This window comes from Falco peregrinus, chromosome 4 (genome assembly GCF_023634155.1).
Source record: "Falco peregrinus isolate bFalPer1 chromosome 4, bFalPer1.pri, whole genome shotgun sequence".
Taxonomy (NCBI): Eukaryota; Metazoa; Chordata; class Aves; order Falconiformes; family Falconidae; genus Falco; species Falco peregrinus.
Genome location: NC_073724.1, coordinates 47,602,963 through 47,627,513, shown reverse-complemented (window position 1 = coordinate 47,627,513; position 24,551 = coordinate 47,602,963). Strand labels below are relative to the sequence as shown.

Genomic DNA, 24,551 nt, shown 5'->3' with positions numbered 1-24,551 from the left:
TGAGATTTGCCAGCAATGTTAATTAGCTAGTGGTGAACAGCTGCAGTTTGTCATTCAAAATTTAGGCTGTGGGCTCCTTTTCTAGAGTATCACAGTGCCACTGAAAACTACAAGGCAAGTCCTCATGTTTTCAACTTTACCTTTGTAAAGATAGGCTAGTGGTGTTAGTTTCTGTCAAATAATGGAAATTTGCTCCTCAATATGGATTAAATGAATGCTTGCTACATTTTATTACTTCTTTAATATCTCATATATCAGAAACAAAAGACAAACGTGAGCCCCAATCTACTTTCTAGATTAGAAAAATCCATCTTGCTCAGTTGTTTCTTTTTTTTCATAGAAAGCATCGTAGTAGTAATAGCACATCATCCCCAAGGAACTCCCAGGAAAGTAACAGATGCAAGTCCTACGGACTCCTTTGTGGCTCTGTCTTAACGGGTTTGAGTCTAAACAGTATTTATTCAGCAAACCTACACTTCCTACCTCAAGGTAACAAAGCAGAGCCACTGGCAGTCACCAGCTAGCCTGCAAATTCACCTTAAGGAGCGGGTAGATGAAGAAAGGCAAAACCCCCGTAGCACTACACAGTGGAAAACCAAAGTCCCGAATGAGAAGAATGAGCTGGAAAGGAAAATCCTAACTGTAAGTGCTAAGTAGCAGTGAAATCTCTTATGGAGATATGCCCTCCTTTGGCCTCCCCAGGGAAGCATGGAGGGACCACAGGTGCTGAGGACACGGGTGCTGTGGGGAGGTTTGGGAGCCTGTGTTACTCTGCTGTAACATTAGCAAGCAAATGAATGAAACTCATATCAGCCTGGCAATTACTTATTAACAAATCGTTTAGGTCAAGATTTAAATTTAATTTTTTTAAAAAAATTAAAATCAAAAGCATGCGCCTTTGATCTTCTGTGTATTTAACTAATTGACAGGGTTTCTTACACAGTGTGAGTGTTTCAAGTAATTTTTTTCAAGCGTTAAGACAATAGAATACTGACAAGTGCTCTTAATTAGCATTTTTAATTCATTGCTCAAATATACACCAAGCTTTGCTTAAAGGTATGCTACTACCAGCTTTGTTTGTTTTCCTCCCATTGAAGGTGTAAAACACCTTCAGTACTGCATGGAAAGCCATTTTATCTAACACTTCTAAAGCTTTCTTTTACACTACATTTTAGTCTTGAGCTTGGGAGGAAAAAAACAAAACCACAACCACCAACCCAGACTACCCCAAACAGTTACTGTGCCACTCTCATCTCTGACCACAGGTCAAGCAAAGGCTGTGGAAGTATCATTTTTCTTGTTGATCTTTCAGAATTGCAGGGACTACTTTTTAAAATTGGTTCAGGAAGGAGCTGCACACTCAGTTCAATAGATATCGAATAGCATGGAAGTCAGGAGATAAATGCTATGCTTTCAGAGATAAAATTTAAATACATGTTTACATATAAACTAAAAGTTACAGAAACTGGAAAAAAAAATTTAATTCTTTTTGGAGTATCCTTTTAACAGAAAAGAGAGGAAGTCCTTGCTATAGGCAAGGACTCATCATTGTTCTACTGAAACATGAGCCACCAGCATCTTTCAGTTCTTTGCAAAACTTTTGCAATGTACTTGTAATCCGCTGGAATCTGTGGAAACAATTTTTACACACATCATTCTCCTGCAGTTAAACTGCCTGTATGCCATTTCTTTCAGACTCTGTGAAGAGCAGCCACCCGAAATTCAACAGTACTCAGCCTCGCCTCCAGAGCCTTTAATACAGTGTCTGCCTGTAAAGAGGGAAAGATACTCAGTTATAAACAGAACTTGATAATATAAAGAACAAGTGTAGATGTCAGTAACTGCTTGAATTTGATCTTGCATCACCAATCCTATTTGATTCTATTCCTGCTGATTTCATAATTTGAAAGTTCACTCAACTCTAACATTAACTCTCTACACATTCTCAAATCTGTAATTGCTTCCAACCTTGGTGTCAGATCCACATTCAGCTTTTGCTAGATAACCATCAGCTTTCAGAGGTGACTTCATTACGCTACTTGCTCCCAACTCTCCCTACCTGCAGAAGTATTCAGTAGAGCAAAACATCAACTGTATTTATTATGTAATATTTCAATACAAAGTTACAGCAAAAGCATTAAATCACTTTACATGAAAGACAGAAGAAACATGACTAAATCAAAGTTAAGTGAAAATCTGGAGAAGTGAATCAGAACTAGACATGACATTTCTAGCTACTGACAGAATAGGAAGCTAATGCTGTCCTTGACAAACAGAAAATGCTCACTACCATTAAAACTGAAGGAAAAGTTACTGAAAAACTTGCATAACACAAGATATTAATAGCATGAAGTATTAGAGCATATGTTAAAACCCAAAAATTTGATCTGGATGCAATAAGCTGTTTTGAAGAAACTATTTAAGGACATTAAGATTTCGCAGAGGTGACTTAAGCAAAGAACGATGTAAGGTTAAGTCTTACCTTTTGTAGCACTTCTTCCATGACAGCTTGACTTTCAAGAGTTAACGGTTCCTCATCAGTACAAGCTTGCTTTTCTGAGGATCCTAGAATGTAACTGATACACTACAGTTTAGATCATGCATGTTTCACTCTGAAGGCAAAACAACCAAGTGTAGTACTCATCCATTGTTCTCAAGGATTATGAGATCACAATTAATACACCAGCAAAGTAGAAGCATGATTCCAGCAACAACAAAAGAGCACATTTACAACTGGTAATTTTGTAAACAAACTGTATGGTGGAACGAAGAGTTTTAAGCACAGAACTACTAAGACACCACCACTTTATGAAAACTATAACTCCAAGAACCAGTCATGAATTCTGGTGCTACAGGATTCAGTGAAAAATTACAGAGTCCTGGTTTCAGCTGGGATAGAGTTAATTTTCTTCTTTATAAGTAGTGCAGTGCTGTGTTTTAGCTTTGGTGTGAGAACAACACTGATAGCACACTGATAGTTTTATTTGTTGCCAGGCAATGTTTATACTAAGTCAAGGACTTCTTAGCTTCTCAGGCCTTGCCAGGGAGAGGGCTGGAGAGGCACAATAAATTGGGAGGGGACACAGCAAGGGCAGCTGACCTGAACTAGCCAAAGAGGTATTCCATACCATGTGATGTCATGCTTGGTATATAAACTGGGAGGGAGGGCTGGCCGGAGTCTGCTCATCACTGCTCGGGGGCTGGCTGGGCATCAGTCAGCAGGTGGTGACCAGCTGTACTGCACATCACTAGTTTTCTTTCCTCCCTTCCCTTTGGATTTCATTCATCCCCCCTCTCCCTCTTCTTCATTATAAGTGTTATAATTATTATTGTTCTTTCATTTTTATTTTATTTTCAACTATTAAGCTGTTCTTATTTCAACCCCTGAGTTTTGCATTCCTTTCTGATTCTCCTTCCCATCCCTCTGGGTGAGGGGGGAGCGAGCGAGTGGCTGCACGGTACTTAATTACCAGCTGGGGTTAAACCACAACATACAGCCATCAAGAATAGTGTAACATTAGCTGGGAGAAGCAGCCATCACTGCTGCTGCCCAAGAAAAATTCATTCTTTGGCCATGTTAGTGTTTCAGAGAGTTTTATTGCCATGGAGAAAAAGTATCATAGCTATGGAAAGAGAAAAAACACAACTGTCCCAAGCAGGAAAGCAAACATCCACATAGATGCAGAAGAATCTGGAATGTCACAAAAAGCAGAAACATTAAAACTAACCCAGACAGAAATAAAAGTAACCTATCACTGTTTACTAGATTAACGCTTGGATAAAAGCACTCTAGTGTGGAGTTTCATATATATATATTTAGGATATAGTTATTGAATATTTTAAGGCCACTTTTAAGTGCTATAAACCAATTAAAACCAGTACAATAACTGTCCTAACAGTCAAAAACTGTTAGGTGAGAGCCTCAAGCACATACTCAGTTTGAAGACTTGCTTTTACCTACCTTAGCAAGGCAAAAGCAAGCTTAATCAGTACAGGTCTGGCCTCACCCCAAGTTCTGCTTAAACCCCTCTACCCATGTTCTCTGCTGATAATGTTTACCTCTCATAGCTTACAGCCAGGCCTATATGGTACTACCTATGGCTGCAGGCTCATTTTATGTTGTCTAAAGCAGACTGTATATGCAGTTTCTTCTGATGAAGCAAGAAGGAACCCTCCTGTGTTGTGCACCTAGTGTTATTTTCTTGGGTGTTAAGCATGAAATTGCATACAAGGCAGCCCTGCTGTTTTATTTTTTCTATTTATCTAACATTACACAGATGGTGTTCCTCACACTTCAGCACTATGATGCTAACCGCAGTAACACAGAAATCTGCTGTGGAATACAGGGCCAGAAACAGCTACCCTCTAGACATGCCCCTAGCCGGGACATCCCTCAGTACGACGCCCGATGGATGAAGTTTGGTTGGCAGGCTTACCGATAACAACTATGCTTTTACCTTTCAATTGCGTTAACATTGAAAGAGAACAAATCCCTCTTGTAGTCGAGATGCTTTGGGGTGCACCTGTAGATGTTGCCAAGCATCATTGAGCAGCCAGAGCAGAATAGTGTTTCTAATGTGCTGCAAGTAAGATACATAACATTTATTCAGGAGAAAAGCAGAAGAAACACCTGCTCGTGACCGTTCATTGTGATTTTTTTTTAGAGCGTTCATTCCTGCTTTACGCAGTGTAATTACGAGCGCCACCTTTCCCAGCGGCTCCTCAGGCCGGCTGACCTCAGCGGGAACTAACACATAAGCACTCCGTACGGACCACCCGAAACCGAGCGCTCCCGACGCAGCTCCCTTGCCCCGCCCGGGGGAACGGGGCACCCCCGCCCCCCGGGGCCGACAGGGGGCGCTGAGGCCGGGCCTCACCATCCGCACTCGCCGGGCCGCTTGGAGATCTTCCGTTCACGGTCCACCGACACGCTGGCGGTCGCACCTGCGCAGAGGGGAGAGAGGGAGACGGGTGACCAACGGCGGCCGGGCCGGGCCAGGCCGGGCCGGGGGCGGCAGGACTCACTGCGCAGGAGGATGCAGCCCAACTCCTCGTCGCTCGTCACCCAGCTCAGCGAGTCGCCCACCGGCCGCTTGCAGCCGGCGCAGAAGAACACCATAGGCAGCGGGTCCGCGTCCTCCTCCCGCCGCCGCCGCCGCTTCTCCTCCCCCTCCTCCTCCTCCTCCTCCTCCATCGGCCCCTGCCGGCCGCTTGCCTCCAGCGGTGACAGGGAGGACTCCAGCTGCACCACGGGGTCCTGCAACTGGCAGGACTCGCCCATCACCGCCTTCAAACCGCCCGCACCGGAAGCGGCGGTGACGCACATCCGGCCGCGCCGCGCGCCGTCCAGCTCCCGCCCCGCCCTGGGGACCGGCACGGTCGGGCCCCGCCCCTCACGCTTAACGGCCGCGGCGGGGCGGCCCTCAGCGGCGGGCTGGTGTCCGTGGCGCACGTCGGGGCGGGGGGAGGCGCGGGACTGACGGCGAAGCGCGTTTTGAGAGCCGCTGGTAAGCGGCCTGGCGGGGCGGGCCGAGCGCGGCGCTTGCGCACCTGGCTCCCCGCGCCCCCGGCGCCGTGCTCCCCGCCCCGGGAGGCCAGTCTCTCCTCCGGGAGGCCGGGGCCGGCGCCAGAGTGAGCAACCGCGGGCTCACCAGCAGCGACATGCCCCGGGGGCTGTAGAGGTGCAGCCACAAGCAGGCTGAGGGTCCGTGCCACATCTAGCGTGAGGCACGTCAGCTGGGCGAACCTCCCCAGCTGGGCGAACCTCGACGAGGCACCTACGTGCCTTCGAGTAGGTGCGAGGCTGCTGCGGGCCAGATGCTTGCCCCGGCCTGCCTTTGTCTTGGTTAGGAGCCTGCCGTTCAGTGCCGTCCGTTGCCTTCGGGGTGGAGGGAATAAAAAAGTAGTAAAGCAAAATACATGGTTATTCCCATACATCCTTTATTTATGAAGCCTTTATCAGGCCTTTACCTACAGCTTTACATCAAGAGAAACTCGGAAATGTCTGTCAGCCCGGCTGTTTCCAGTAGCTCCAGGGAGCGCTGCGTTGCTGCGAGTTTCTGAGAGGGAAGGGTTTGTGACCCAGCTGGCGCTTGTCCACCCCATTCTTAGCTTACTTGACATCCGTCTCAGTTTAAAATATACTGAGGAATAACATGACTGCCCATTTTGGAGGGCTGCTGTTCGTATCTGTCAGACATTAATATTCATCACTGCTAGATGTTTTTTAGTACCAAGGCAGTCCTTGAGCTGGGGGACCCCAGGGTGATTTACATAGGCATCAGTTACGCAATCTCTTTCTGAGGGCGCTGAAGTACAATGAAAAAAAGTATTTGGTTGGAGTTCTGAGCTGGTTTAAAATGCACTACTGAAATGGCTAACGGAACAAACTCCTCTGACTATTTTTGGTCATATGAATATTATTGGGATTATATAGATCCAATTCCAGTAGATGGAAGCAAGTTGAAGGTTAATAAATGTAAGTATTATGTAGTAGGTGCTAATCTGCTACAGGAAGAATGTTGCATAGCTTGTCTCACTGACTTATTCTTTATTTTCCTTTCAGTAGAGACCGTGCTGGGTTATATGTGCATGGTTTGTATGGATGGGTGTCTGCCTTCCAAACTGACTGTGCTCTAACAGCAGCTATTACTAATACTGAAGCCTTTTGCTTTATCTTACAGTATTTGAAACTATAAGACTGCTGATACTATACTCTTATTTAGAAGGACAGATTATTTTTTAACCGTTTGCTAAGTGGAAACCTAATGACTTGGAAATTTGTAGTTTGGGGTGTTATGTTACCCGTATGCTACCATCAGAAAAGTTGACTGAACAAGCAGAGATTTTCATAAGGCTGTTGTGGTTTCATCCTGGGAGGTAATGCTGACATTACAACTGATAAGCATTCAAAACCTTGGTATAAGAAGAAGTGTGTGTTTCTGACAGAAACAGCAAGCTGAGAACATACTCTGTTATGTTTCCTCCTTTGGTTTACTGCTACTGAACTGTAAGATAAAGTAATAATATATATTATTGTCATAATATTTTATTGCCGTGGAAGCTGATTCTGCTGGGTGTAGAAGTTTGGTTTTGAAGTATATAATACAAAATAGCATTCACCAAATTCACCCTGCGACAGTTAATTTCATTTCACACTGGTTTTGCACAATGAGATAACAATGTCTTTTTATGGTTACTTAAAGTGGCAAATATTTTTTTTTTCCTACTGTAACTGCATTGGTTAATCTTGATAAGATAAAATGACAAACTGTGTCATGAGGGATTAGCTTAACTGAGTATAGTTAGTTGGATGGACTGACAAAGAACAAGGAAGAGTGGGCATGTTTGAGTCGCTTAGGCTATTAGGCAGCATTTTCCCTCGATTTCTGCCAAGTCTCTACCTATGGTTGTGTCATCATTTGACAAAGACATGGGCTTTACTGGTTGCTATTTTGTTTACTGAAGACAGCTACAACTGTTCAGATGTGGTTTCAGAGAATAAAATTGCTTTCCTCAAGGTCATTGTAGTGATCTAGTCTGTAAGAAAAATGTGATAGTCTTTCAGAATACTTCTGTGTCTCTCTAATAGTGCACAAAACCGTCTAATAGTGAAGACTGAACTGGACAGTGCTAGGAGCTTCATGTCCTTCACTTGCCTTATGAGAGCAAGAATAAGAAAAGGCAGCAGAAACATTTATTCTGCATTGCTTCTAGAAAAGCTTTTCTGTCCACTGATGAGCCCAGTGTTTATTGCCTCCAAACTTAGAGCACCATATCTTGGAGAAGGTGGTGTAAATATCCACATCCTTCTATATATAAAATCTTGTTCCATAATACTGTAGAGCAACATTTGGGGCTTCTGGAATCAGGCAGATTATGAGCAGCAACAGCTTCTCTAATTTTAAAGTTAGGGCAGATTATTACCCCCCCAGTTCTACTAGGGAAACCCCAAACTGCAGAGTTAAGCTACCTGTAAGTCCCTGACGTGGCTGGCTTAGCAAAAAAATAAAATCAGGAATCTAACCTTTCCATTTTTTTCTCATTAATAACACCTTTCTAACATTTGGGTTGCCTGATACATGATAGAGGTGGAGTTTGTGTTAAGAGCATTTCCCTCCATGGCAATGCATAGGATATTTCTCGTTACCTAGCTGCCTGTTTTCTTGAAACTTTTTTTTAAAAAAAAGTAGAAATTGTGTTTCCGAGAGAAGGTGCTCACTCTCTGTTAAACTTAATTGAAATTTGTTGGTAGTTTCATGGAGGAAACTACCACACACATGTGTGAGTGCTTATGAGTGATCTCATAAGCCTTACTTCCATTAAAAAGCAGAGTAAGCCGATTTCTTACTGATTTTTGTATTTATTTATTTATTGTTTCCCTCTAAAGAAGTAGAAAAGCCTGCCACCTTTCAGGTCTTTTATATTCTAATGAGATGATTTATGCAATCATACTTTGTGTTTATGTATCTTATCTGCTCCTACAATAACTCCAACTTGATCTAGTTACAATGGAGCGGAGGCCTCAAAGATATGAAATATCTGCAAGTTCCTACAGCTGGTGGCTAGGTAATAGAGGAAAAACATGGTGAATGAAGACCTTTAGCGACAAAAAGGCTGCAGGGTGAGATCATGCACCACTGGGGACACCAAAGGAAATCACCTTTGGGCTCAGCTTTGGGAAACAAAGCTGCAGGAAAACAAGCTTCTGTATTTTAGCTGCTCAGCTCCCAGGCAAAGAAGAAAGATGCAAGTGTAGGGTTTGGGATGTACTTTTTTTTTCCCCTCAGCAGGTTAATGTTAAGGCAGTTCCCCGGGGCAGCTGTTATGTATGATATTTCTAGGTAGCATGTCACGATGGAGTTCTGCTCCGTGATTTGTGTCTTTTGAAAAGCCCACATTGGCTGCACCAATTTCTAAACTAAAAATGTTGGTTTGTTTTCTGACAGCCAGGGAAGTGAAACTGTTTTTCTTTGGTTTGGTTTTGGTTTGTTTGATGGTGGGTTTTTTTGCTTTCTATAAAAGTAGACATTTTTCCATGTCAGCAGTCTAGGAGGAATGAGGACTGCATCATCTTCATACTTTTATTGTTCCTTCTCCAAATACCAGTGAGAGAACAGTGAGTTACAAGTTACAAAGAAAACATCAAAGGAAATAATTCCATGGTTAGTTTTTTCCTTGTTTTGAATAAAGGCAACATCAAGCAATGAATACACTTTGTAGGTTTTCCTGTTTGCATAATATTTACGTTTTGATACCTTCAGAAGCCACTGTTGGGATTACTGTTTTCATGTGCTTGGAAGTATGTAGACGAAGTAAGTTCAGCAAGACCTTGCACTTTGTGCTGAAGATGAGGTGTGATAAATGTAGGACATTTCCAGGATGACAATAACTGCTGTATTGATGTTCCAGAGGGCCTCTGCTGGTTGACTGCAGTGGGACCTGAGCATTTGTTTAGGTGCATTGCTGAACCAGCCCAAATGAATCATACGGTCATCATAACCCCTGGGATGGGATTATAGCTCCCTAATTCAGTTTTGTCTGGTTTGGTTTTGGGTTTTTTTATTTAATGTAAAACAGAGACCTGAATCTCTGCACTTTCTTTCCTCTGTTGTGTGGCTTGTCCCTGAAGCATTGTGAGAGTGCGTTTGTTGCATAAAAATGAGTCTAAATCCAGCTGTAAAGTCATGGTCTTGCCTTCTGTTAATAGTGTTGTGCAGCTCTCTCTGTTTCATATAAAAATAATAAAAAGCTTAATTGACACATGAACTAATACGCTATTTAAAAAAATATAGACACACACACACACACAAAAGGTAACTGTAAAATGTAGCACTAGAAAAGCCTTTTATAGATTGGTAAAACGTTATCCCGGTTTAAAATAAAAATCCTAATTGCAGAACTTTAAAAACAGGAAGTTTCCATTTAGCCCTCAAGAGTTCAGACTCCTCCTGAGACCTGGAGTATATTTGATTAGCTTCAGTGAATTCCATTAATCATATTAAAACTGCTTTTAAAAGATGAAACCAAAATAGTTCTGATAGGGAATTCTATAAAAACAAAGTCTTCATTTCTGTCCCGATGGCTTTGAACACTTCAAAACTTTAAGCTTTTGAAAATATCCCTTGACTGTGAGCTTGTTTGTTTTAAGAGAAGCCCCCTAATTCTGCCTCGAGGAGTTGGGGTAGACAAGTAGCACCCCACTGCTTTTTCCCATAATAAGTTTGGGAAGAGCAGGTCAGAATATTGGCCCTCACGTGCTAATTTACCATCCTCTGAATTAAAGCTCAGTAAAGCCTTTTTAACATAGGAAGAATAAAATAAGCTGACACTCTACATACTTATTTCCCAGTAGCCCTGACAAAACTCCGCTTTCTGGTAAGACTCCGGCTGGGTCAGCTCTAGTTTTAGGTTTAAAAGGAGCTGGGATAATTCCCCCTAATGTTTTTGTGGCTCTGATGACAACACATTCTGAACTTTTTCACAAAGAAACACCTAATCAAACGTATTGGACCCGTTTCAAAGAACACAATGTTTTCTGTCCTTTCAGATGGAAGATTTATTTTATCTTGGTCAATATTTGTCTCTGAAGTCAATGACCCTTCTTTTTCTCCTCAGTCTAAGTGAGTAACTGGTTATGAATTCAGGGCGTTTCTTGACTTGTGCCCTGCAGAACACCCAACCTTTTCAAGGCTTTAACTTGGACATTCATGACCCCCACACTGGTCCCAGGAAGGAACATTTTTGAAACAGTGATCAAATGTGCCACTGTGGCAGGAGCAGATTCATGGCATCTAGCAGCGAGCCTGTAACTGTGCAGTAATTGGCACAGCACTGCAGCCTTCAGTCATCAAAGAGCCAGCTCCCTTCTCTCCCCCAACCACCTCATGCTCCCATTAGCATTGGCCACCCAGATCAGGGATCAGTTCATCTTTTATTTCTCCTATTAATTAAAAGAAGTTTTCCTCTGAATCAAGGATAACAGCAGTGGCAGTGTCTTAGGTTGGTTTAAACCGGTTGTGAACCCGTATTTCAGTGCTAGGAATCCACTTACGTGTTCCTTAAACAAACAACTTGGTCCTGATAAAGTAGGCTTCATTTTGAACTATTTTATGATGATTACAGAAGCATTGCAGCTGAACAGGGGAAGGTTCACATTCTCTTCCGCTGGACTGATGTGCTGTAAGGGTCACAGGCACTTCTCAACAAGCTTTCCTTGGTATTTCTCTTGGTAAAAAATGTTTTCAAGGCTAGAATTCCCTTCCTAAAAGGATCATCTTAAAGATCATGGGCTGTTGTACTTTTTCACTTAAGAGCAGGATTTGGCTGTACACTAAGCAGTAACAGCTCATTCTTGAGTACCACACTGCTTACTGCACTGTGATTTTGTAAAAGGAACTGTGTCCTCTGCAAAGAGATGGAACTGTGAAAACCATCCTGAGTGCTCAGTATTACCTTTTCAGTATATGCACACTACTAGTCACAATCACACTTAACTAGATTTTTTTTTTTGATCCTCTCCCCCAGCCCTGGCCATTCGCTGTTAGAATAAACTGCTAGGAGGCTCTGAAGACTATTAAAGAACTGGCACTCAGATTCCACTCTCTAAAACGTTTCATTGAATTAATTAAATGACACACCTTTCTTAGAGATCATAAATTATATTGCTGTGTTTTATATTTGCTACGGTACCAGTGACAGAATTACTGTGTTGTGTCCACAGATTCTATTGTCATAGCCTTTTGGGTTGGTCTTGCTGCGTTTGTGACGTTTCTTTTCCTTATTTTACTGTATATGTCTCGCTCTGGATCAACTCCAGTAAAGTAAGTACAACCAGAGATAAAGTAAGTATAGATCAGTGATAAAATAATCTGCGCGAAACATTCATTCACTGCTTCAGGTGATCCAGAAATTACATACAACATTTATAATTGCATACAGAGATGACACTTTTTATGTCACTATTTGGTTTGAGTGTCTCAGCCCGCAGCTATTCACTCACTGTTTGTATTAATCACCTGGATAAAAATAAATCCATAACTGATGAGGTTTGCGGGTGACAGAAATACGGAGGGAACAGTAGACCACAAGGATAGGCAGAGCAGTCTGAACCGCTTCCTATGCTGGCAAACAAGCATGCGTTTTACTCGTGCCAGCTATCCAGGTTGCATACTATGGAAGTAAGAGTGTTTTACACACAGAATGGGAAAGTACCTCCTGTAAACCACACCTTCAGAAGGGAGTAGGAAGCATGGTGGTAAAGCAGATGAACACAAGCTCCCAAAGCAATTCTGTAAGCCCTGATCAAATTAAGAGAAAATCTATTAGTGAGATCAGGAAGACAGTAGTATGCACGCCACTGCATAAATCATCTCAGGAATGTTGTACTTGTGTTTTAAAGAAACTGGGAAGAATCAGGAAAAACTGATTTGAGTTCCAGGAACACATCCTACAGTGAGAGAAATCAAATCAATTCGTTTCTCAAGGAGCAGTGGCTCAAAGGTGCTCCTTGTGAACTGTCTGCATCTTTTAGAATGCTTGTGTCCAATTCAAGAGCCCCGTAACCATCAAATAGTAAAGCACCGTACTAAAATGAAATGGCTGGAAGCTGATGATGTTACACAAAGTCATATGTACCACATATTTTATGTGAGGGTAATGATTCACTGGAACAATTTAGAGTAGAATATTAAATGGGTTGTGATTAATTCTTTTTTTGACTTGATGACTGAACATCTGAAAAACATGCATTTGTATTCATCTAAAAATTACTGTGAAGAGCTTATGGTCTGTTATTCTCTGGTATGTTATGCAGAAGGTTAGGCAAGCTGCTTTCTTGCCTGAAATAGGCGTATCACTCAGTCCCAAGACACTTTTAAGTTCTTGTAGGTTAAATTAACTCAATGAAATTACTGATTTTTAATTGGCTGAAGATGTGGGCAAATTTTCCTTTGTTTTTGTTTTGCAAATCCTGGCAGGAGTATGACAGTACTTTCCTTCTCAAAGATGGCCCATATCTGAACTTGTGTCCTTCAGCACAGTAAGCCCACAGTAAAACTACACATACACTCGGAGAGAGTATTAATCACTTGGAAGTGTGGTTGTGAAATTACTTGAAACACCTGTCCGCCATGGGTGTGTAGCATTCACAGTACTAGTCAGCTTAGGAGTGAGACAACATGGTCAAACTGGGCTTTCTGTTGGAGTAGAATTTCCTGGAATTAGCCTCGGGCCTTTTCATTAGTGATCAAACTTTACATGTGTGATTCTGTCACTCTCACTTGAGTACCTTGATTTAAATTTCAGCAGAGTATTATTCGACTTTAGGGTGATAAGTTGGGTCTGAGCTAGTGAGTAGCCTAGTAAATCGCAATAGCTTCTTTGGGCTCAGGCTGCACGCAGCATAGCTGGCTCTACAGGAAGAGATCCCAGAGCCCCATGTTCGTGTCATCTAGACTGTTTTTACAGCTGAGCTTGACAAAACAGGGAAATATCCTCCAGTGGCAGACTGACGGAACAGCTAACCTACTCTAGTAGAGTGTTGCCGTCTGAAACCTCCATGACTGAAAAGAGAGGCTGCATAAATACCGCATTGTTGACAGGCACGTCCCTGGTCTCTGAAAAGATTGTAGTCCTTGTCCTGCGAAGGTAGCTGTAGTGGATGTGCCTGGTGGAGATGCAGCGCCCGCTGACGTGCAGCCCCCACACATTGAATGGGAATGTAATTCCAACACTGCCTGTGATTTTGAACTTTGTTTAAGGACAGGTTTGCGTTTGCAGCTTTCTACATTTGGTTTACTTTGTTTGCGGCTAGTTTTTCTGGCAAACACGTTCTATGCAAACAAGGATGCATTTGCCCACTGCTCCTCCTAATCTGACCAGGATGCAGAAAATTCAGCTCAGCAGATTAGGCAGAGGTTCAAGATTAGGTCGCAAACAAGCAGAGGGAATCAAGTATAATATGGCAGTAAAAAGAAGCGCTAATATTCTGATTTATTGGCACCCTAAGGTCTCTGGCATGCTCACAAAAGGTGACAACAATAAAAAAGGCAACTCGCCCAAATAAACCACAAAGCAAGAGGCAAGTGAGCAATACAAGAAACACATGGAAATGAACATAAAATACATAAAATTACAGGGTAACAGAGAGGCATGTTCCCATTAGTTTACTGTTCCTAAAAAGATGGCAAGAGATGTCTATATACATGAAGATCTCAGCGTGTTTGGAAGGCTTAAACAAAAGTATTATTTTTTTAATTTTTCACTTTTGCATCATGTTACTGAGTGAAATACTTGAATTTAAAATATCCATATTTATCCCTAATGTGTTCAGTTTTGCTCATCAAAAGAGCTGTTGTGATCAAGGCAAGTCTAGGAATGTTTTGCGGAGAGCCTAGGAATCATTAATGGAAAGCAGTATTGAATGAGATTTGCTTTTCACCCTGTCTTACCATTTTTCTAGGCTTGAAACATACTGTAAGAAAACAATTTTAGAACTGGAGAGACTACTCACCTCCCGACCCCCCCTGCAAAACTTGCCCTTTTTGATTGCGTTCCATTTGATTTTTAACCCCTGCTGCAATTACACTTCCCCCAGCTCCAGGAATAAAACAAAGTGGGGTGTCCGAAAGAAGTTCTTCCTGTTAACCTCCACCATCCTCCCCTGTCGTCGCCTTTGTTACATCATCCATCCATTACCCTTGGCACCACGATCATCTAATTTCTGTATTGAAATCTCCTGTCTCTTTTCCCATGATTAATTCTGATACATTCACCCTACAAACGTACATACACGTCACTGGTCAAGGCTGGAGAACTTTTACCTTCACTGGTTCTGTGCTCATCCATCTGTCAAGTCCAGGGGCATATAGGGCAACGTGTACTCTTCCAGCTTGCTCAACCGCCTGGTGAAAGGAATGTGCTTTCAAGTCTAGCAGTTCAGAGGGGTGCACCTTCTTGCTTCAGTTGGCTGTCGAGCAAACCCCCGTTGCCATGTCAGCTGTCTTTATTGTCAGCTGGACCTCTGTGGGGTCCCTGAAGGTTACATTTTGGCCTTGCATAACAGGCAGGAATTATATCTCTTCCACTGCTGTGTAAACCAAGGTCTTACTATTTTGGCAAGGGTGTGCCACCCACTACAGTACTGTCTGCTGATCTCCACTTGCATATGCACGCAGAAAAGAAGTCAGTGTCAAAATGTCTTCTGAAAGGCATATGCAACAACTAGATTACTTATGCCACAGCATAATCCTTAGACACTGAGATGTCTTGAACCTGAATCCATGATCTGATTGCACCACGGTCTTCTCTGCAATACAAAGTAATTTGGTGCCAAGTCAGATGAGTGAGTCTGGGAGATGGGGGAGGGCTGATGCTTGCAAGAGAGCTGCAGCAAGGAATCCATGTCCCAGTTCCTTTTGTCACCATTACGCTATGCCTACAGAAATAAGAAAAAAAGGTCTGGGCCATGGGACCAACTACTTCAAACCCAACAGCATGCCAAGGCGGTTGATTACCACACTGCTGTAATCAAGAGCCAGTATTAACATTTGCTTCAATTGTGTTTTTTACCATCCAAAATGATACAGAAAAATGAGCATTAGTGGATGGGGACAGTTCCCGGCCAAGGCTCAAACGTCATGCAGTGAAAGGGGGGCAGGGAAAGTTTCTCCCTGGACGCCTCAAGAGGACACACGGGTTTCCCATGCGTTTCGGTGGAGGCTCTGCATTCCTGACAGCCGTGACTCAGACCACTGTGGACATCCAAAATCTTTGCTTTCCTATCAAACAGTGTAATGTAGAGAAAAAAAATAATTGGGTACCCAGAGACTTGGAAGATCTGCATGTCTTATCCCTTGTCCACATTTCTTGCTGTCATAGTAGCCTCAGAGAGGCTCAATCAAGGGACTCTGGACTCCTTGGCAGCATGAGCTTTGCTGGCTTCAGACAGATTTCTTACAATGAGAAACTCAATCCAGTGTCCATTTTTTCCCCTGACTACCACCAACTTCTACCCAACATTTCTGGGGCGCATGGTAACATAGCCTGAGGATACAGTTTGCCAGACATGTAGGAGCTGGCTTCAAAACACTTGTTCTACAGCCAGCCTTCTTCTCTATTTGCAGGTGAGTTTCCTTCACGGACAGACGGATGACCACTGATTTGGTGGACAGGCTGTACAATGTCCATGTGCTCTTTCAATTTTTTGCTCTGTCCAGATCAATTGCAACAGCTGCTTCATTCCTGGAACTGGGGAACTCATTTGGATATTTGACAGCTCAGGGGTTTTAGTCCCTAGGACAGAAAAAAAATCTATAGCAATATCCTAGTTCTCACGTGAGGGCAGATAATTTTCAGAAGGCTTTTTTTTTTTTTAGCTTATGTTCAAGACTGTAATAATCATTAGTGAATAATATAACCACCATATATTGCAATAACAGAAAAGTACCAATTCCTGTACACAAAGGCAGCGATTCTGACCCTCAAGGCACCATATTTCTCCAGATGACACTAAGACACATCATAGCTTTACTTGGGCATGCTACCTTGTCTTTGGGGAGAGGAAGGCCTTTTCAATGCTATAGTAAGAAGATCCTCATGATCTGGCTAAGCAGACCATGATCCTGTTTTCTGCTTTCTCATGGCAGGTGCTTCTCTTCTCTACTTTGTTCAGCCCTCTCTTCCCTACCACGGTAGACTCTTTCCTGGAATCAAAGTAATTTGTCTGTCTATAAAGTCGTTTAAAACATACTCAACTGTGACCTCTACCTACCGTGTCTCACTAGAGATAACCATGTATTCTGACACTCCGGTATCTTGGAACTTCCTAGCCAAGACTCGCTAAATGCTCAGAAAGAGCCTGGTTTCTCAGGGGTACTTAAATCTCATGGTTGGTACTCTCACAAGACCAGTATTTGAGATCTACATGACTTGTCTGCATAGATTACAGCATCTTTCCTTGTGTCAGAAGAAGCTGAGACAGCTAAGACTTTACAGCTGGCTTCCCATATACCGTGTGCCTGGGGATCCATCCCAATTTCTCCCCAGTGCAGTTTCTGAATTTAATCTCAAACAGCAGGTTTTCTCCCCGATGCAGTTTCTGAATTTAATCTCAAACAGCAGGTAATAAATCTTGCTATTCTTGAGCCTCTGGTTTTAAGGGATAAACCTGTCTTTGACACCTCCATCATTACGAGAACGTTCTCTTTTTGTGTTGACAGAACCAGCTCCCTTTGATGTGAGCAGCTGTCAGACCCACAGGAGCAGAGGCTGTAAAAATGGTTCACCATGAGCTGTCAAAGCCTGTTACAAGACTTCGGTCAGCAGAACTCAAATTGTCTTCACAGGAAGGTGTTCTCACTCCTGTCATCTAAAGAAACATGCTTTGTACCTTTTAGCAGGTATCATGCCACTGGGGAGAAGCCTGGGATTGGTATCACACTTGGCAGGATGGTGCTGGCGTTGTTCAGAGATACCACATCTCCAAGTGACAACTAATGGGCTGGGGTTTTCTTTAGCACCAGCCACTGTGTAAACGCTTGTGTGAAATCAAAGCCAGGAATAGAGGTTGCTTACCAGTAGCCAGTGTCCCTCCAGAAATCCCATGCACTGAGACTCTGCAGTTGAGAGGACACCATTTGCTGGATGTGAGGTCAGAACATGCCCTGTTGTGGCTGCTGCTCAGATGTTCTCCAAGTCTGATGCCGCCAGGCAAACATCCATCCAGGGGGGCTGTGTTAGCATTAAGGTGCTCTCTGTTGCTTTCTGAAGTTCTTCCTAGTTCTTGCTCTTTCTCCTACAAACTGAAATGATGGGCCTTTTTGTTTTCAAACTGTTAAATGGTTTTAAATGACACAAAAAGGCTTCCATCTAATAGCGACCAGACAGACATTTACAAGTGACAGTCAAAAGAGTGAAATAATTCTTGAGCCATACATTCAAATAGTGTCCTATGAACAACCATATTATCAAATTCAACTTTATTTCCTCAGAGGGTGCAGAATGCCTAGTCCAGGTAGATGGATGTCAGCTCACTCTCAAGGGATGTAAACCAAACCACAGACAACTTGTGCATTGGACGAGATTTGAGAGTGCTGCCCACTGAGGGCAGGGATGCAGGCTCCCGAAGTCTCTGCCCAGGTGCCAATACCTCTGCAGAGGAAAACAAGTTCTTATATTTATTATATTTCTCATTTCTGGTCAGTATTTCTCATTTCTTTGCCTAGTTAACTCACAATGCCTTGGCATTACATTGTGGCTTAACCAATAAACTTCTTCAATAAAATTGGGGTTTAAACATGTATTTGCATTAAAAAATATTAATATTTGTTCATTATTGAAGAATGCCAAAAAGTCATCACTGTGGATAGACAATGTGATAAATACAAGAAATTTTGGAACCGTAGTGTCACCTACTCCAGGCTTTCAAAGATCATGTCTGTCCGCAGAAACCCATGAATACGAAACTTCTCTACTTTTTTTTCTGAATATCTCAAGCTTTTCTGTGTGCCAAGATTCACCGTCTGTAGGGAGAACAGTTTATGAAAAATCCGCAGTTCTCAATGAAAAATATTACTTCCGCAGTTGAGGCTTTAAATGTAATATATTAATGTTGCTTGAATAGGTCCATGTTAGCTAGCTGCCTGGTCTGCGCTAGATGACTGTTTGCTCCTCCTTGTATCACTGTATCTGCATCTTCTGTGTCCTTCATTCAGAGCGACTTTACGTTTACTTCCACTGATGAAGGTGCTGAATAGGATCGGGTGCTTACGGAGCCCTGCTAGAAAAAGCCACAGTCAGAGGTGAATCTCCAGTTATTCTTTGAGAAGCCTTTTTCATGTAACACCTGGTTAATGGGGCTTGTGTATAGTTCTTTTTAAAGAAGGCAGTGTGGAATACTAAGTCAAACGCCTTGCCGCGGTTTAAACAGCTACATATAGGCAGCTACCTTTATCCTCCAAATTGTGTTCCCCTCAAAAAATGCCATCAGGCACTTATCACAGTACCTGCCGTTCTATAAAACCACACTGTCTGGAATTTGGTTTTTTGTCCTTTGAAATACTTTTCCGGTTGTATCTTATCTTAGCTTTAATTCCATGGTGTTGCCTGGGGCTGAGGTCAGTTGCACTGCCTTACAGTGACCTGGCTTGACCAGGTTTGCTCTCAGAGTGCTGGGACACTAGGGCTCTTCCAGCCTCCTCAAACTTCCCTGCTGTGCCAGGGATGGTTAACAATTAACAGGAGCCAGCCACAGTTCTCCTCAGACAGTCTCTGCGGCTCTGGGATGCAAGTTCTCCAGCTGATTTTGAAATATGGATAGCTAGCCGACGATAGTTACATACTTAATGGACTAGAAAGAAAACATCCTGTTTTGATAAGAGTACTTTTGTCTACTTCTGTCAAACTGTGAAAGGAGACATTGTCTTGACTATGCCTGCATCATGGCAAAGAAAACCCCAAATCCGCCTGCCTGTGCCGGGCCTGTTGCTGAGGTTTCAGGGTTTTGTTTTGGTTTTTAAGCAAAACCCCTGTTGTGTTAGTCTTGTCAGGCACAGATATTTTAAGCTTTCATTAGCAATTAATCAATAAAAATTTGAAGTTCTGAAGTTTATATTTCCCTTTTTCCAAAGAATTATTAAAAATATTTATTTTCTTTTCCATCCCATTTACCTTACCTTAGTTTTTAGATTTTGGTCGTTACATTTATCTAGCCACTGAAACACTAGCTTTTAGTCAAAGATGTTTTCTTTCTCATCTCTGAAGCCATGGCTCCCAGACATTAATAAGACTGTTCAAATTTTTTCCATTTTCGTTCTCACTTTTGGGTTACATTTTTCTTCCCAGTAAAATTTTCCTCCCCACCTTTGAAGCCCTAAGGACACAGTTGTACTTGGGATCTTGCGTTCAGCCATATTGGATGGAACTTTCTGCTTCTAAGCCAGGACTCATCTGCTTTTCATTTTTTAAGGGTGAAGTTTGGGAAGCTGCTGGGAAGGAGGCTCAGGGAGAAGGAGGCTCAGGAGAGGAGGGTACACTCTGCTGCTCTCATATCATCGCCCCCTCCACCCCACCACTAACTAGTTTTTGTGGCAGAACCATACGTCTTTGTATCATTATCATTTGTACACTAGAAATTTCCTGCTACCCTAGTCCTACCCAGCCCTTTTTAGGTCTGTCCCATTTTCTTGCTCAGATCCCCACTAGCCCTTAGAGCTGTCTTGCCTTTTCCCAACCCCAGTGTCAGAGAATCCCGAATATCATACGTCCCTCTTGTCCTTGCCCCCAGTGACACCCGTTCACAGTCACATAAAGCTTTTATCCCTCTTCTCTTCCCCAGGCACACCCTTGGCAGTTCCCTTCACCCTCACTACACAGCAGGTCATAGCAAAGTTTCTAGTTCCCTCTTGAAAAATCCAGCTAAAGAACCAAGCTTCAGGGCTGGACTGAAGGTCCCATCTTGCTGGGGAAAGGGGGAGTCACCACGTATCAGGCACAGCTTGCACTTTTGCTGTCGGTCATGCTCCATTTCCAGGTAAGGATGTGATTCTCAAGGTGGATAAAGAGGGCTGAAGTCCACAAGTCTCTCTCGTGCTGGGTTCAATGTCTTTTGTCTTAGAAGAACCGTCTTCCATATTTTTTTAAATGTTGATAATGTACTTCCTTATGAAACTGCTGCTATCTGTCTTCCAGACAGATGTCCCTGATAACTACATTTTTGTTCTCTCCACACATTACAGACAAGTGATAGTAGGGAACCAGATAGAAGAAAGCAGTTCCACTGGTGAACAGCCTCGCTGCGATGCTCTCAGTAGCCCGTATTCAGATGTGGTTGCTTCTCAAACACCTACCTCCCTTTCAGATGAAACTGGCATTCATGGAAGGATCTGAGCCTGAATTAAAACTGGAACAGGTTAAACAAATCCAGCAGTACAGTTCTGCTGACTGCAGAGAAAAAAGCTCAGTGCTGTGACTGCCTATTAAACACTGGCACCGCAAACCTGAATGAGTTCAGGAGAAGAAAAAGAAAAATGTCTTTCAACAAAGGACAAACCTGTAAAATCCTGGACGCTTAAGAGGAAGTCCTGAGGGCCGTATTTGAGCAACATGGCTGGAGTTGCCTGATCAGTATTTTAGATCAACATTTTAGATCATGATGACTGTAAAATTTCTCTCTCTTTTTAAAGCAAGGATTCAGCCTCAGACTCCTCTCCCAGTTACGTGGTGCGAAAGGTGTGCTGCCGGTTGAGTAGTTCTCAGCAAGAGCCATTTGGCTGACAGCAGGTTTACTCCTCCAGCAGAAAGTTTATGCCAGTTACGCCCCAAGTCGTGTAAAGAGTTCTGCCTTGCTGATCTGAATGCACACCAAGTCCTGGTATCCTCAGGGGTGTCTCTGCTGCATCACTTTTCACTGGGTTGTCTTGCTGTGGAAGCAAGCAGCACCCCGTTGATCTTACTGAACAGGCAGCATAACCAATATTCTTTATATTTCGTGAGAGCCACAAGTCATCTGTTTCTGGCTCTGTCCTCAGATCACACTCATCAGCTGCAACTTAGCGACATCTCCACTCGGTCATCCTCTGAAAAATGAGCAACAATGTCATGCACAATGTCAACAACAGAACTTTGCTTTTAGAAGGGTTACAACTTGCTTCACTAACTTAAAGCTCAGCAGTTCCCTCAAGGATAGAATATGCTTTTTATTTACTTTTCTATTGAAAAAATAGTTAGGTTACTTAAAATTTATTAAAAACACTGTTTTACCTAGAACAGCCTTTAAAGGCTAATGACATCACTAATTATCTCAAATGAGTGTCTTACTGAAGTCGTTAGCTTTACCTACTGCCCAGAAATACAATTTCACTACCAATAACCAATTACTTTTTGCTTCCATTTTGAAATGGTAGATCAAAAAAACCCGGTTAATATTGAACAATCTTGAAACGCATCTGCAAAGAGAAGTGTGTTTACCGTCTTTTATATCAAAGGAAAATGCTGGCAAAACCACAAATATGACGTCACATTTCTGCACGAGTTGCCTGCTTTCAGCTGGGGCTGACAAATATTTTAACAGAAGCTACAGTCCTCCGTGAAGGCCACAGCAGCTTTTTGGTGAGGTGGAGAGGATGGGTTTAGCTCAGCTGGACCAGAGTCAGAAGGGCCACTTGCACTCCTTCCCCCTTCTGTGGGCCTCTGCTCTCTCCACCTCTCCTCACCTGTGGAGCTCCACCAAACCCAGGCAGAACCAGGCGAAGGTCCATGAGAGGGTGAGGAACCCTTAAAAGCTCCAGGAAGCACAAAACCAGGACTGCAGAGTTGGGCTGAGGAAGGCAGCAAGAGCTGGAATAGATGTAAGGCTGCATATAGCTAGTTGCTGGGCTGAGGGCAACACAAAACTCATTTGAAACTTGAGGAGAAGCTGAAGAGATTCCACGTTCCCAAGCAGGCAGGAAGAGCTCCTATGGTGAAGTGCTGCCAGCGCAGCCTTATGCTGGTATAGGGAACGTGGGCTGTGATGTTACCAGAAAGTGGGTGGGTTGGGCTGCATTAAAAAAGCCTTTAACAGAAGAGACAGACCAGACCACCAGGCATGTGTTTGTATTGCGTTGGGATTGGTTTGAATCTTCAAATTTTTTGATCTCCGAGATAAACACTTCTGCAGTTTGCTTTCTGAGCAAACTGACTACTACTAGTGTTGGGTTTGGAAACCTGTCAAGGTGTAAAGTCTGTTGAGTCAGACTGAGTCACGGGCAGATGGAGAAAATGAGGAAAGGCTGCAGGAACTGAAGGTGCAACATGGACAGAGACATATCAGAGAACCAGCCATTTCCACCAGGCAACTCAGGTGGCCACAACAGCCTTCCCCTCCCCTTAGATACCTTTACCTTTTGCTAGAGCTCGGGTAGCTCCCGCAGGAGACATGAACCGGCTCCCCCGTTGGCACCAGCTCTCCTGCTGCAATCACACAGTATCACCAAAGACAGCCTGAAGAGGACCCAACATCTAGACCTATTTTCCTTCTCATGGATGCAGCAACTGCACTTTGATCCCTCCTGCAACATCCGCCTGCCCTGAGCTAGAACATCTCTCCCGCACCAGCTCTGTGCTGCCGGCGCAGCCTGCTCCAGCGCCCTCCTCCCCAGCTCACGACAGCCTTGTATCGCCCTGTTGTTCAGGATCCTCTTCTCTATGCATGGATTCCAAGGGGATTTCTGGAAGATGTGAATACTCCCATTTGTAACAACTTCATTAGTTGCACTGGAACATGACTCAAAGTACATAACCACTGAAAAGCCTTCCCCCCACCCCCCACCCCCAGATTACCTGGAAATGGAATGTATATAGCATGAAATACATATACAGTAATAAATAATATGCAAAATGCAAGCCTATCTTATAGCACCTAACTTGGGAGAGGGGGAGCGGGGGAGACAGAAAGGCATTTCCTTCTGTGGCATTTCCATACATGCCCAGCTCAAGGCCCTTCCAGTGCTTTGCTCTCCACAGTGAGCACTTCATTTCCCCTTCCCTCCCACTCCTCCCTTAACAGAGGCCTTCCCTCTACGCTCTGCAGCATTCACAGGTGGTTGAAGGGCTGCATCCACCAACCAACAGGGCGACCCAGATCAGTTCATGCTGCTGGTTCAAAGATGTAGTTGACTTCTATAAAAATGTTACCCCAAACCGCTGCCTCCATGAAAGCCACATAGTTCTGCCCCGCTGTTCACGCTGTGTGAAGTCCTCTCCTGCCAACATCTCAGATGTCCTTGTCTGGGCACCGGCACCAGCAGCCTCTTGCTGAGATCCATTTCAAATCCTGAGGAGCCCCACCTGCAACTCAAGCTGTACACGGTCTATACACCAGGGACAACAGGAAGCAGTACGTTCAGTATGTTTTCTGGGCTGTTGACTTCACTGAAGTTTTGTGAATTTTAAGTAAATGGCTTAAAAGGCCTGTCCTGGCAACGATTTCTGTGAGGGCAGCCCAGACTGCTGGGCCTGCTGCAGAGCACTCTGGAGCTTCATCTGCATGGTCTCATCACAACAGCATCAGAGCGAGTAACGCGTTAAATAGTAGAACTCCTCGTTTTAAAACATAGGCCCATATATGGAGCAAGTTTTCCATTTCCAAACGCTCTTCACAATTTATTTTAATCAAGTCTAATTTCTTAAAATAATGACTTTATCTATAGAATTTATTAAAATGCATTTTGAATATGTTGGCAGTAATTCACATATACAAATCATTCAACTGCTAACCATCTACGGCTTTTAAAGATACTCGACCATTATTTCCAGGACTTCCTAATAATCCTTCCATTGCCACGTTACTAGAATATATTGATGCTCAGAGGCAGCGAGAGATGAAGCCTTATTTTTAAGTTCCCACATGCACAGCTACGTTGTCTTCAATGATAAGCACACAGGAGCTACGTATCCTTTACATGACAGACTAGTAAATTGTGAGCTCATTTGCATTCATTTTCTCCTTCTGTTTCCCAAACTACCATTTAAAAAAAGGAAAAGTGAGTGTGTATGAACAATCCTCTCCTCCC

General features: G+C 43.2%; 1 protein-coding gene and 1 long non-coding RNA gene across 2 annotated transcripts; one reads left to right on the top strand and one right to left on the bottom strand.

The window, feature by feature from the left end:
- Positions 1-988: 988 nt before the first annotated feature.
- Positions 989-5,460, bottom strand: MIS18A (MIS18 kinetochore protein A). The gene is made up of 5 exons (XM_013296789.3): positions 5,026-5,460; positions 4,878-4,944; positions 4,458-4,580; positions 2,483-2,576; positions 989-1,769 (listed from the first exon to the last, which is right to left on the bottom strand). The coding sequence occupies exons 1-5, from the start codon at positions 5,324-5,326 to the stop codon at positions 1,692-1,694; spliced, it is 663 nt and encodes a 220-aa protein (XP_013152243.2). The 5' UTR covers positions 5,327-5,460; the 3' UTR covers positions 989-1,691.
- A 929-nt stretch (positions 5,461-6,389) lies between these two features.
- LOC129784402 (uncharacterized) lies at positions 6,390-23,382 on the top strand. Its single transcript, XR_008747115.1, has 2 exons — positions 6,390-6,478; positions 21,903-23,382. It is a non-coding gene; the product is annotated as an uncharacterized LOC129784402 (long non-coding RNA).
- Positions 23,383-24,551: the final 1,169 nt, after the last annotated feature.

Excerpts from the sequence above, each read along its gene's own strand:
- MIS18A (XM_013296789.3), bottom strand. The coding sequence starts at position 5,326 with ATGTGCGTCACCGCCGCTTCCGGTGCGGGCGGTTTGAAGGCGGTGATG. Across the intron at positions 2,577-4,457 it reads AATGTTAACGCAATTGAAAG|TTACATTCTAGGATCCTCAG; the intron begins GTAAAAGCATAG and ends GTAGTGTATCAG. Across the intron at positions 1,770-2,482 it reads TGGAAGAAGTGCTACAAAAG|GCAGACACTGTATTAAAGGC; the intron begins GTAAGACTTAAC and ends CCCTCTTTACAG.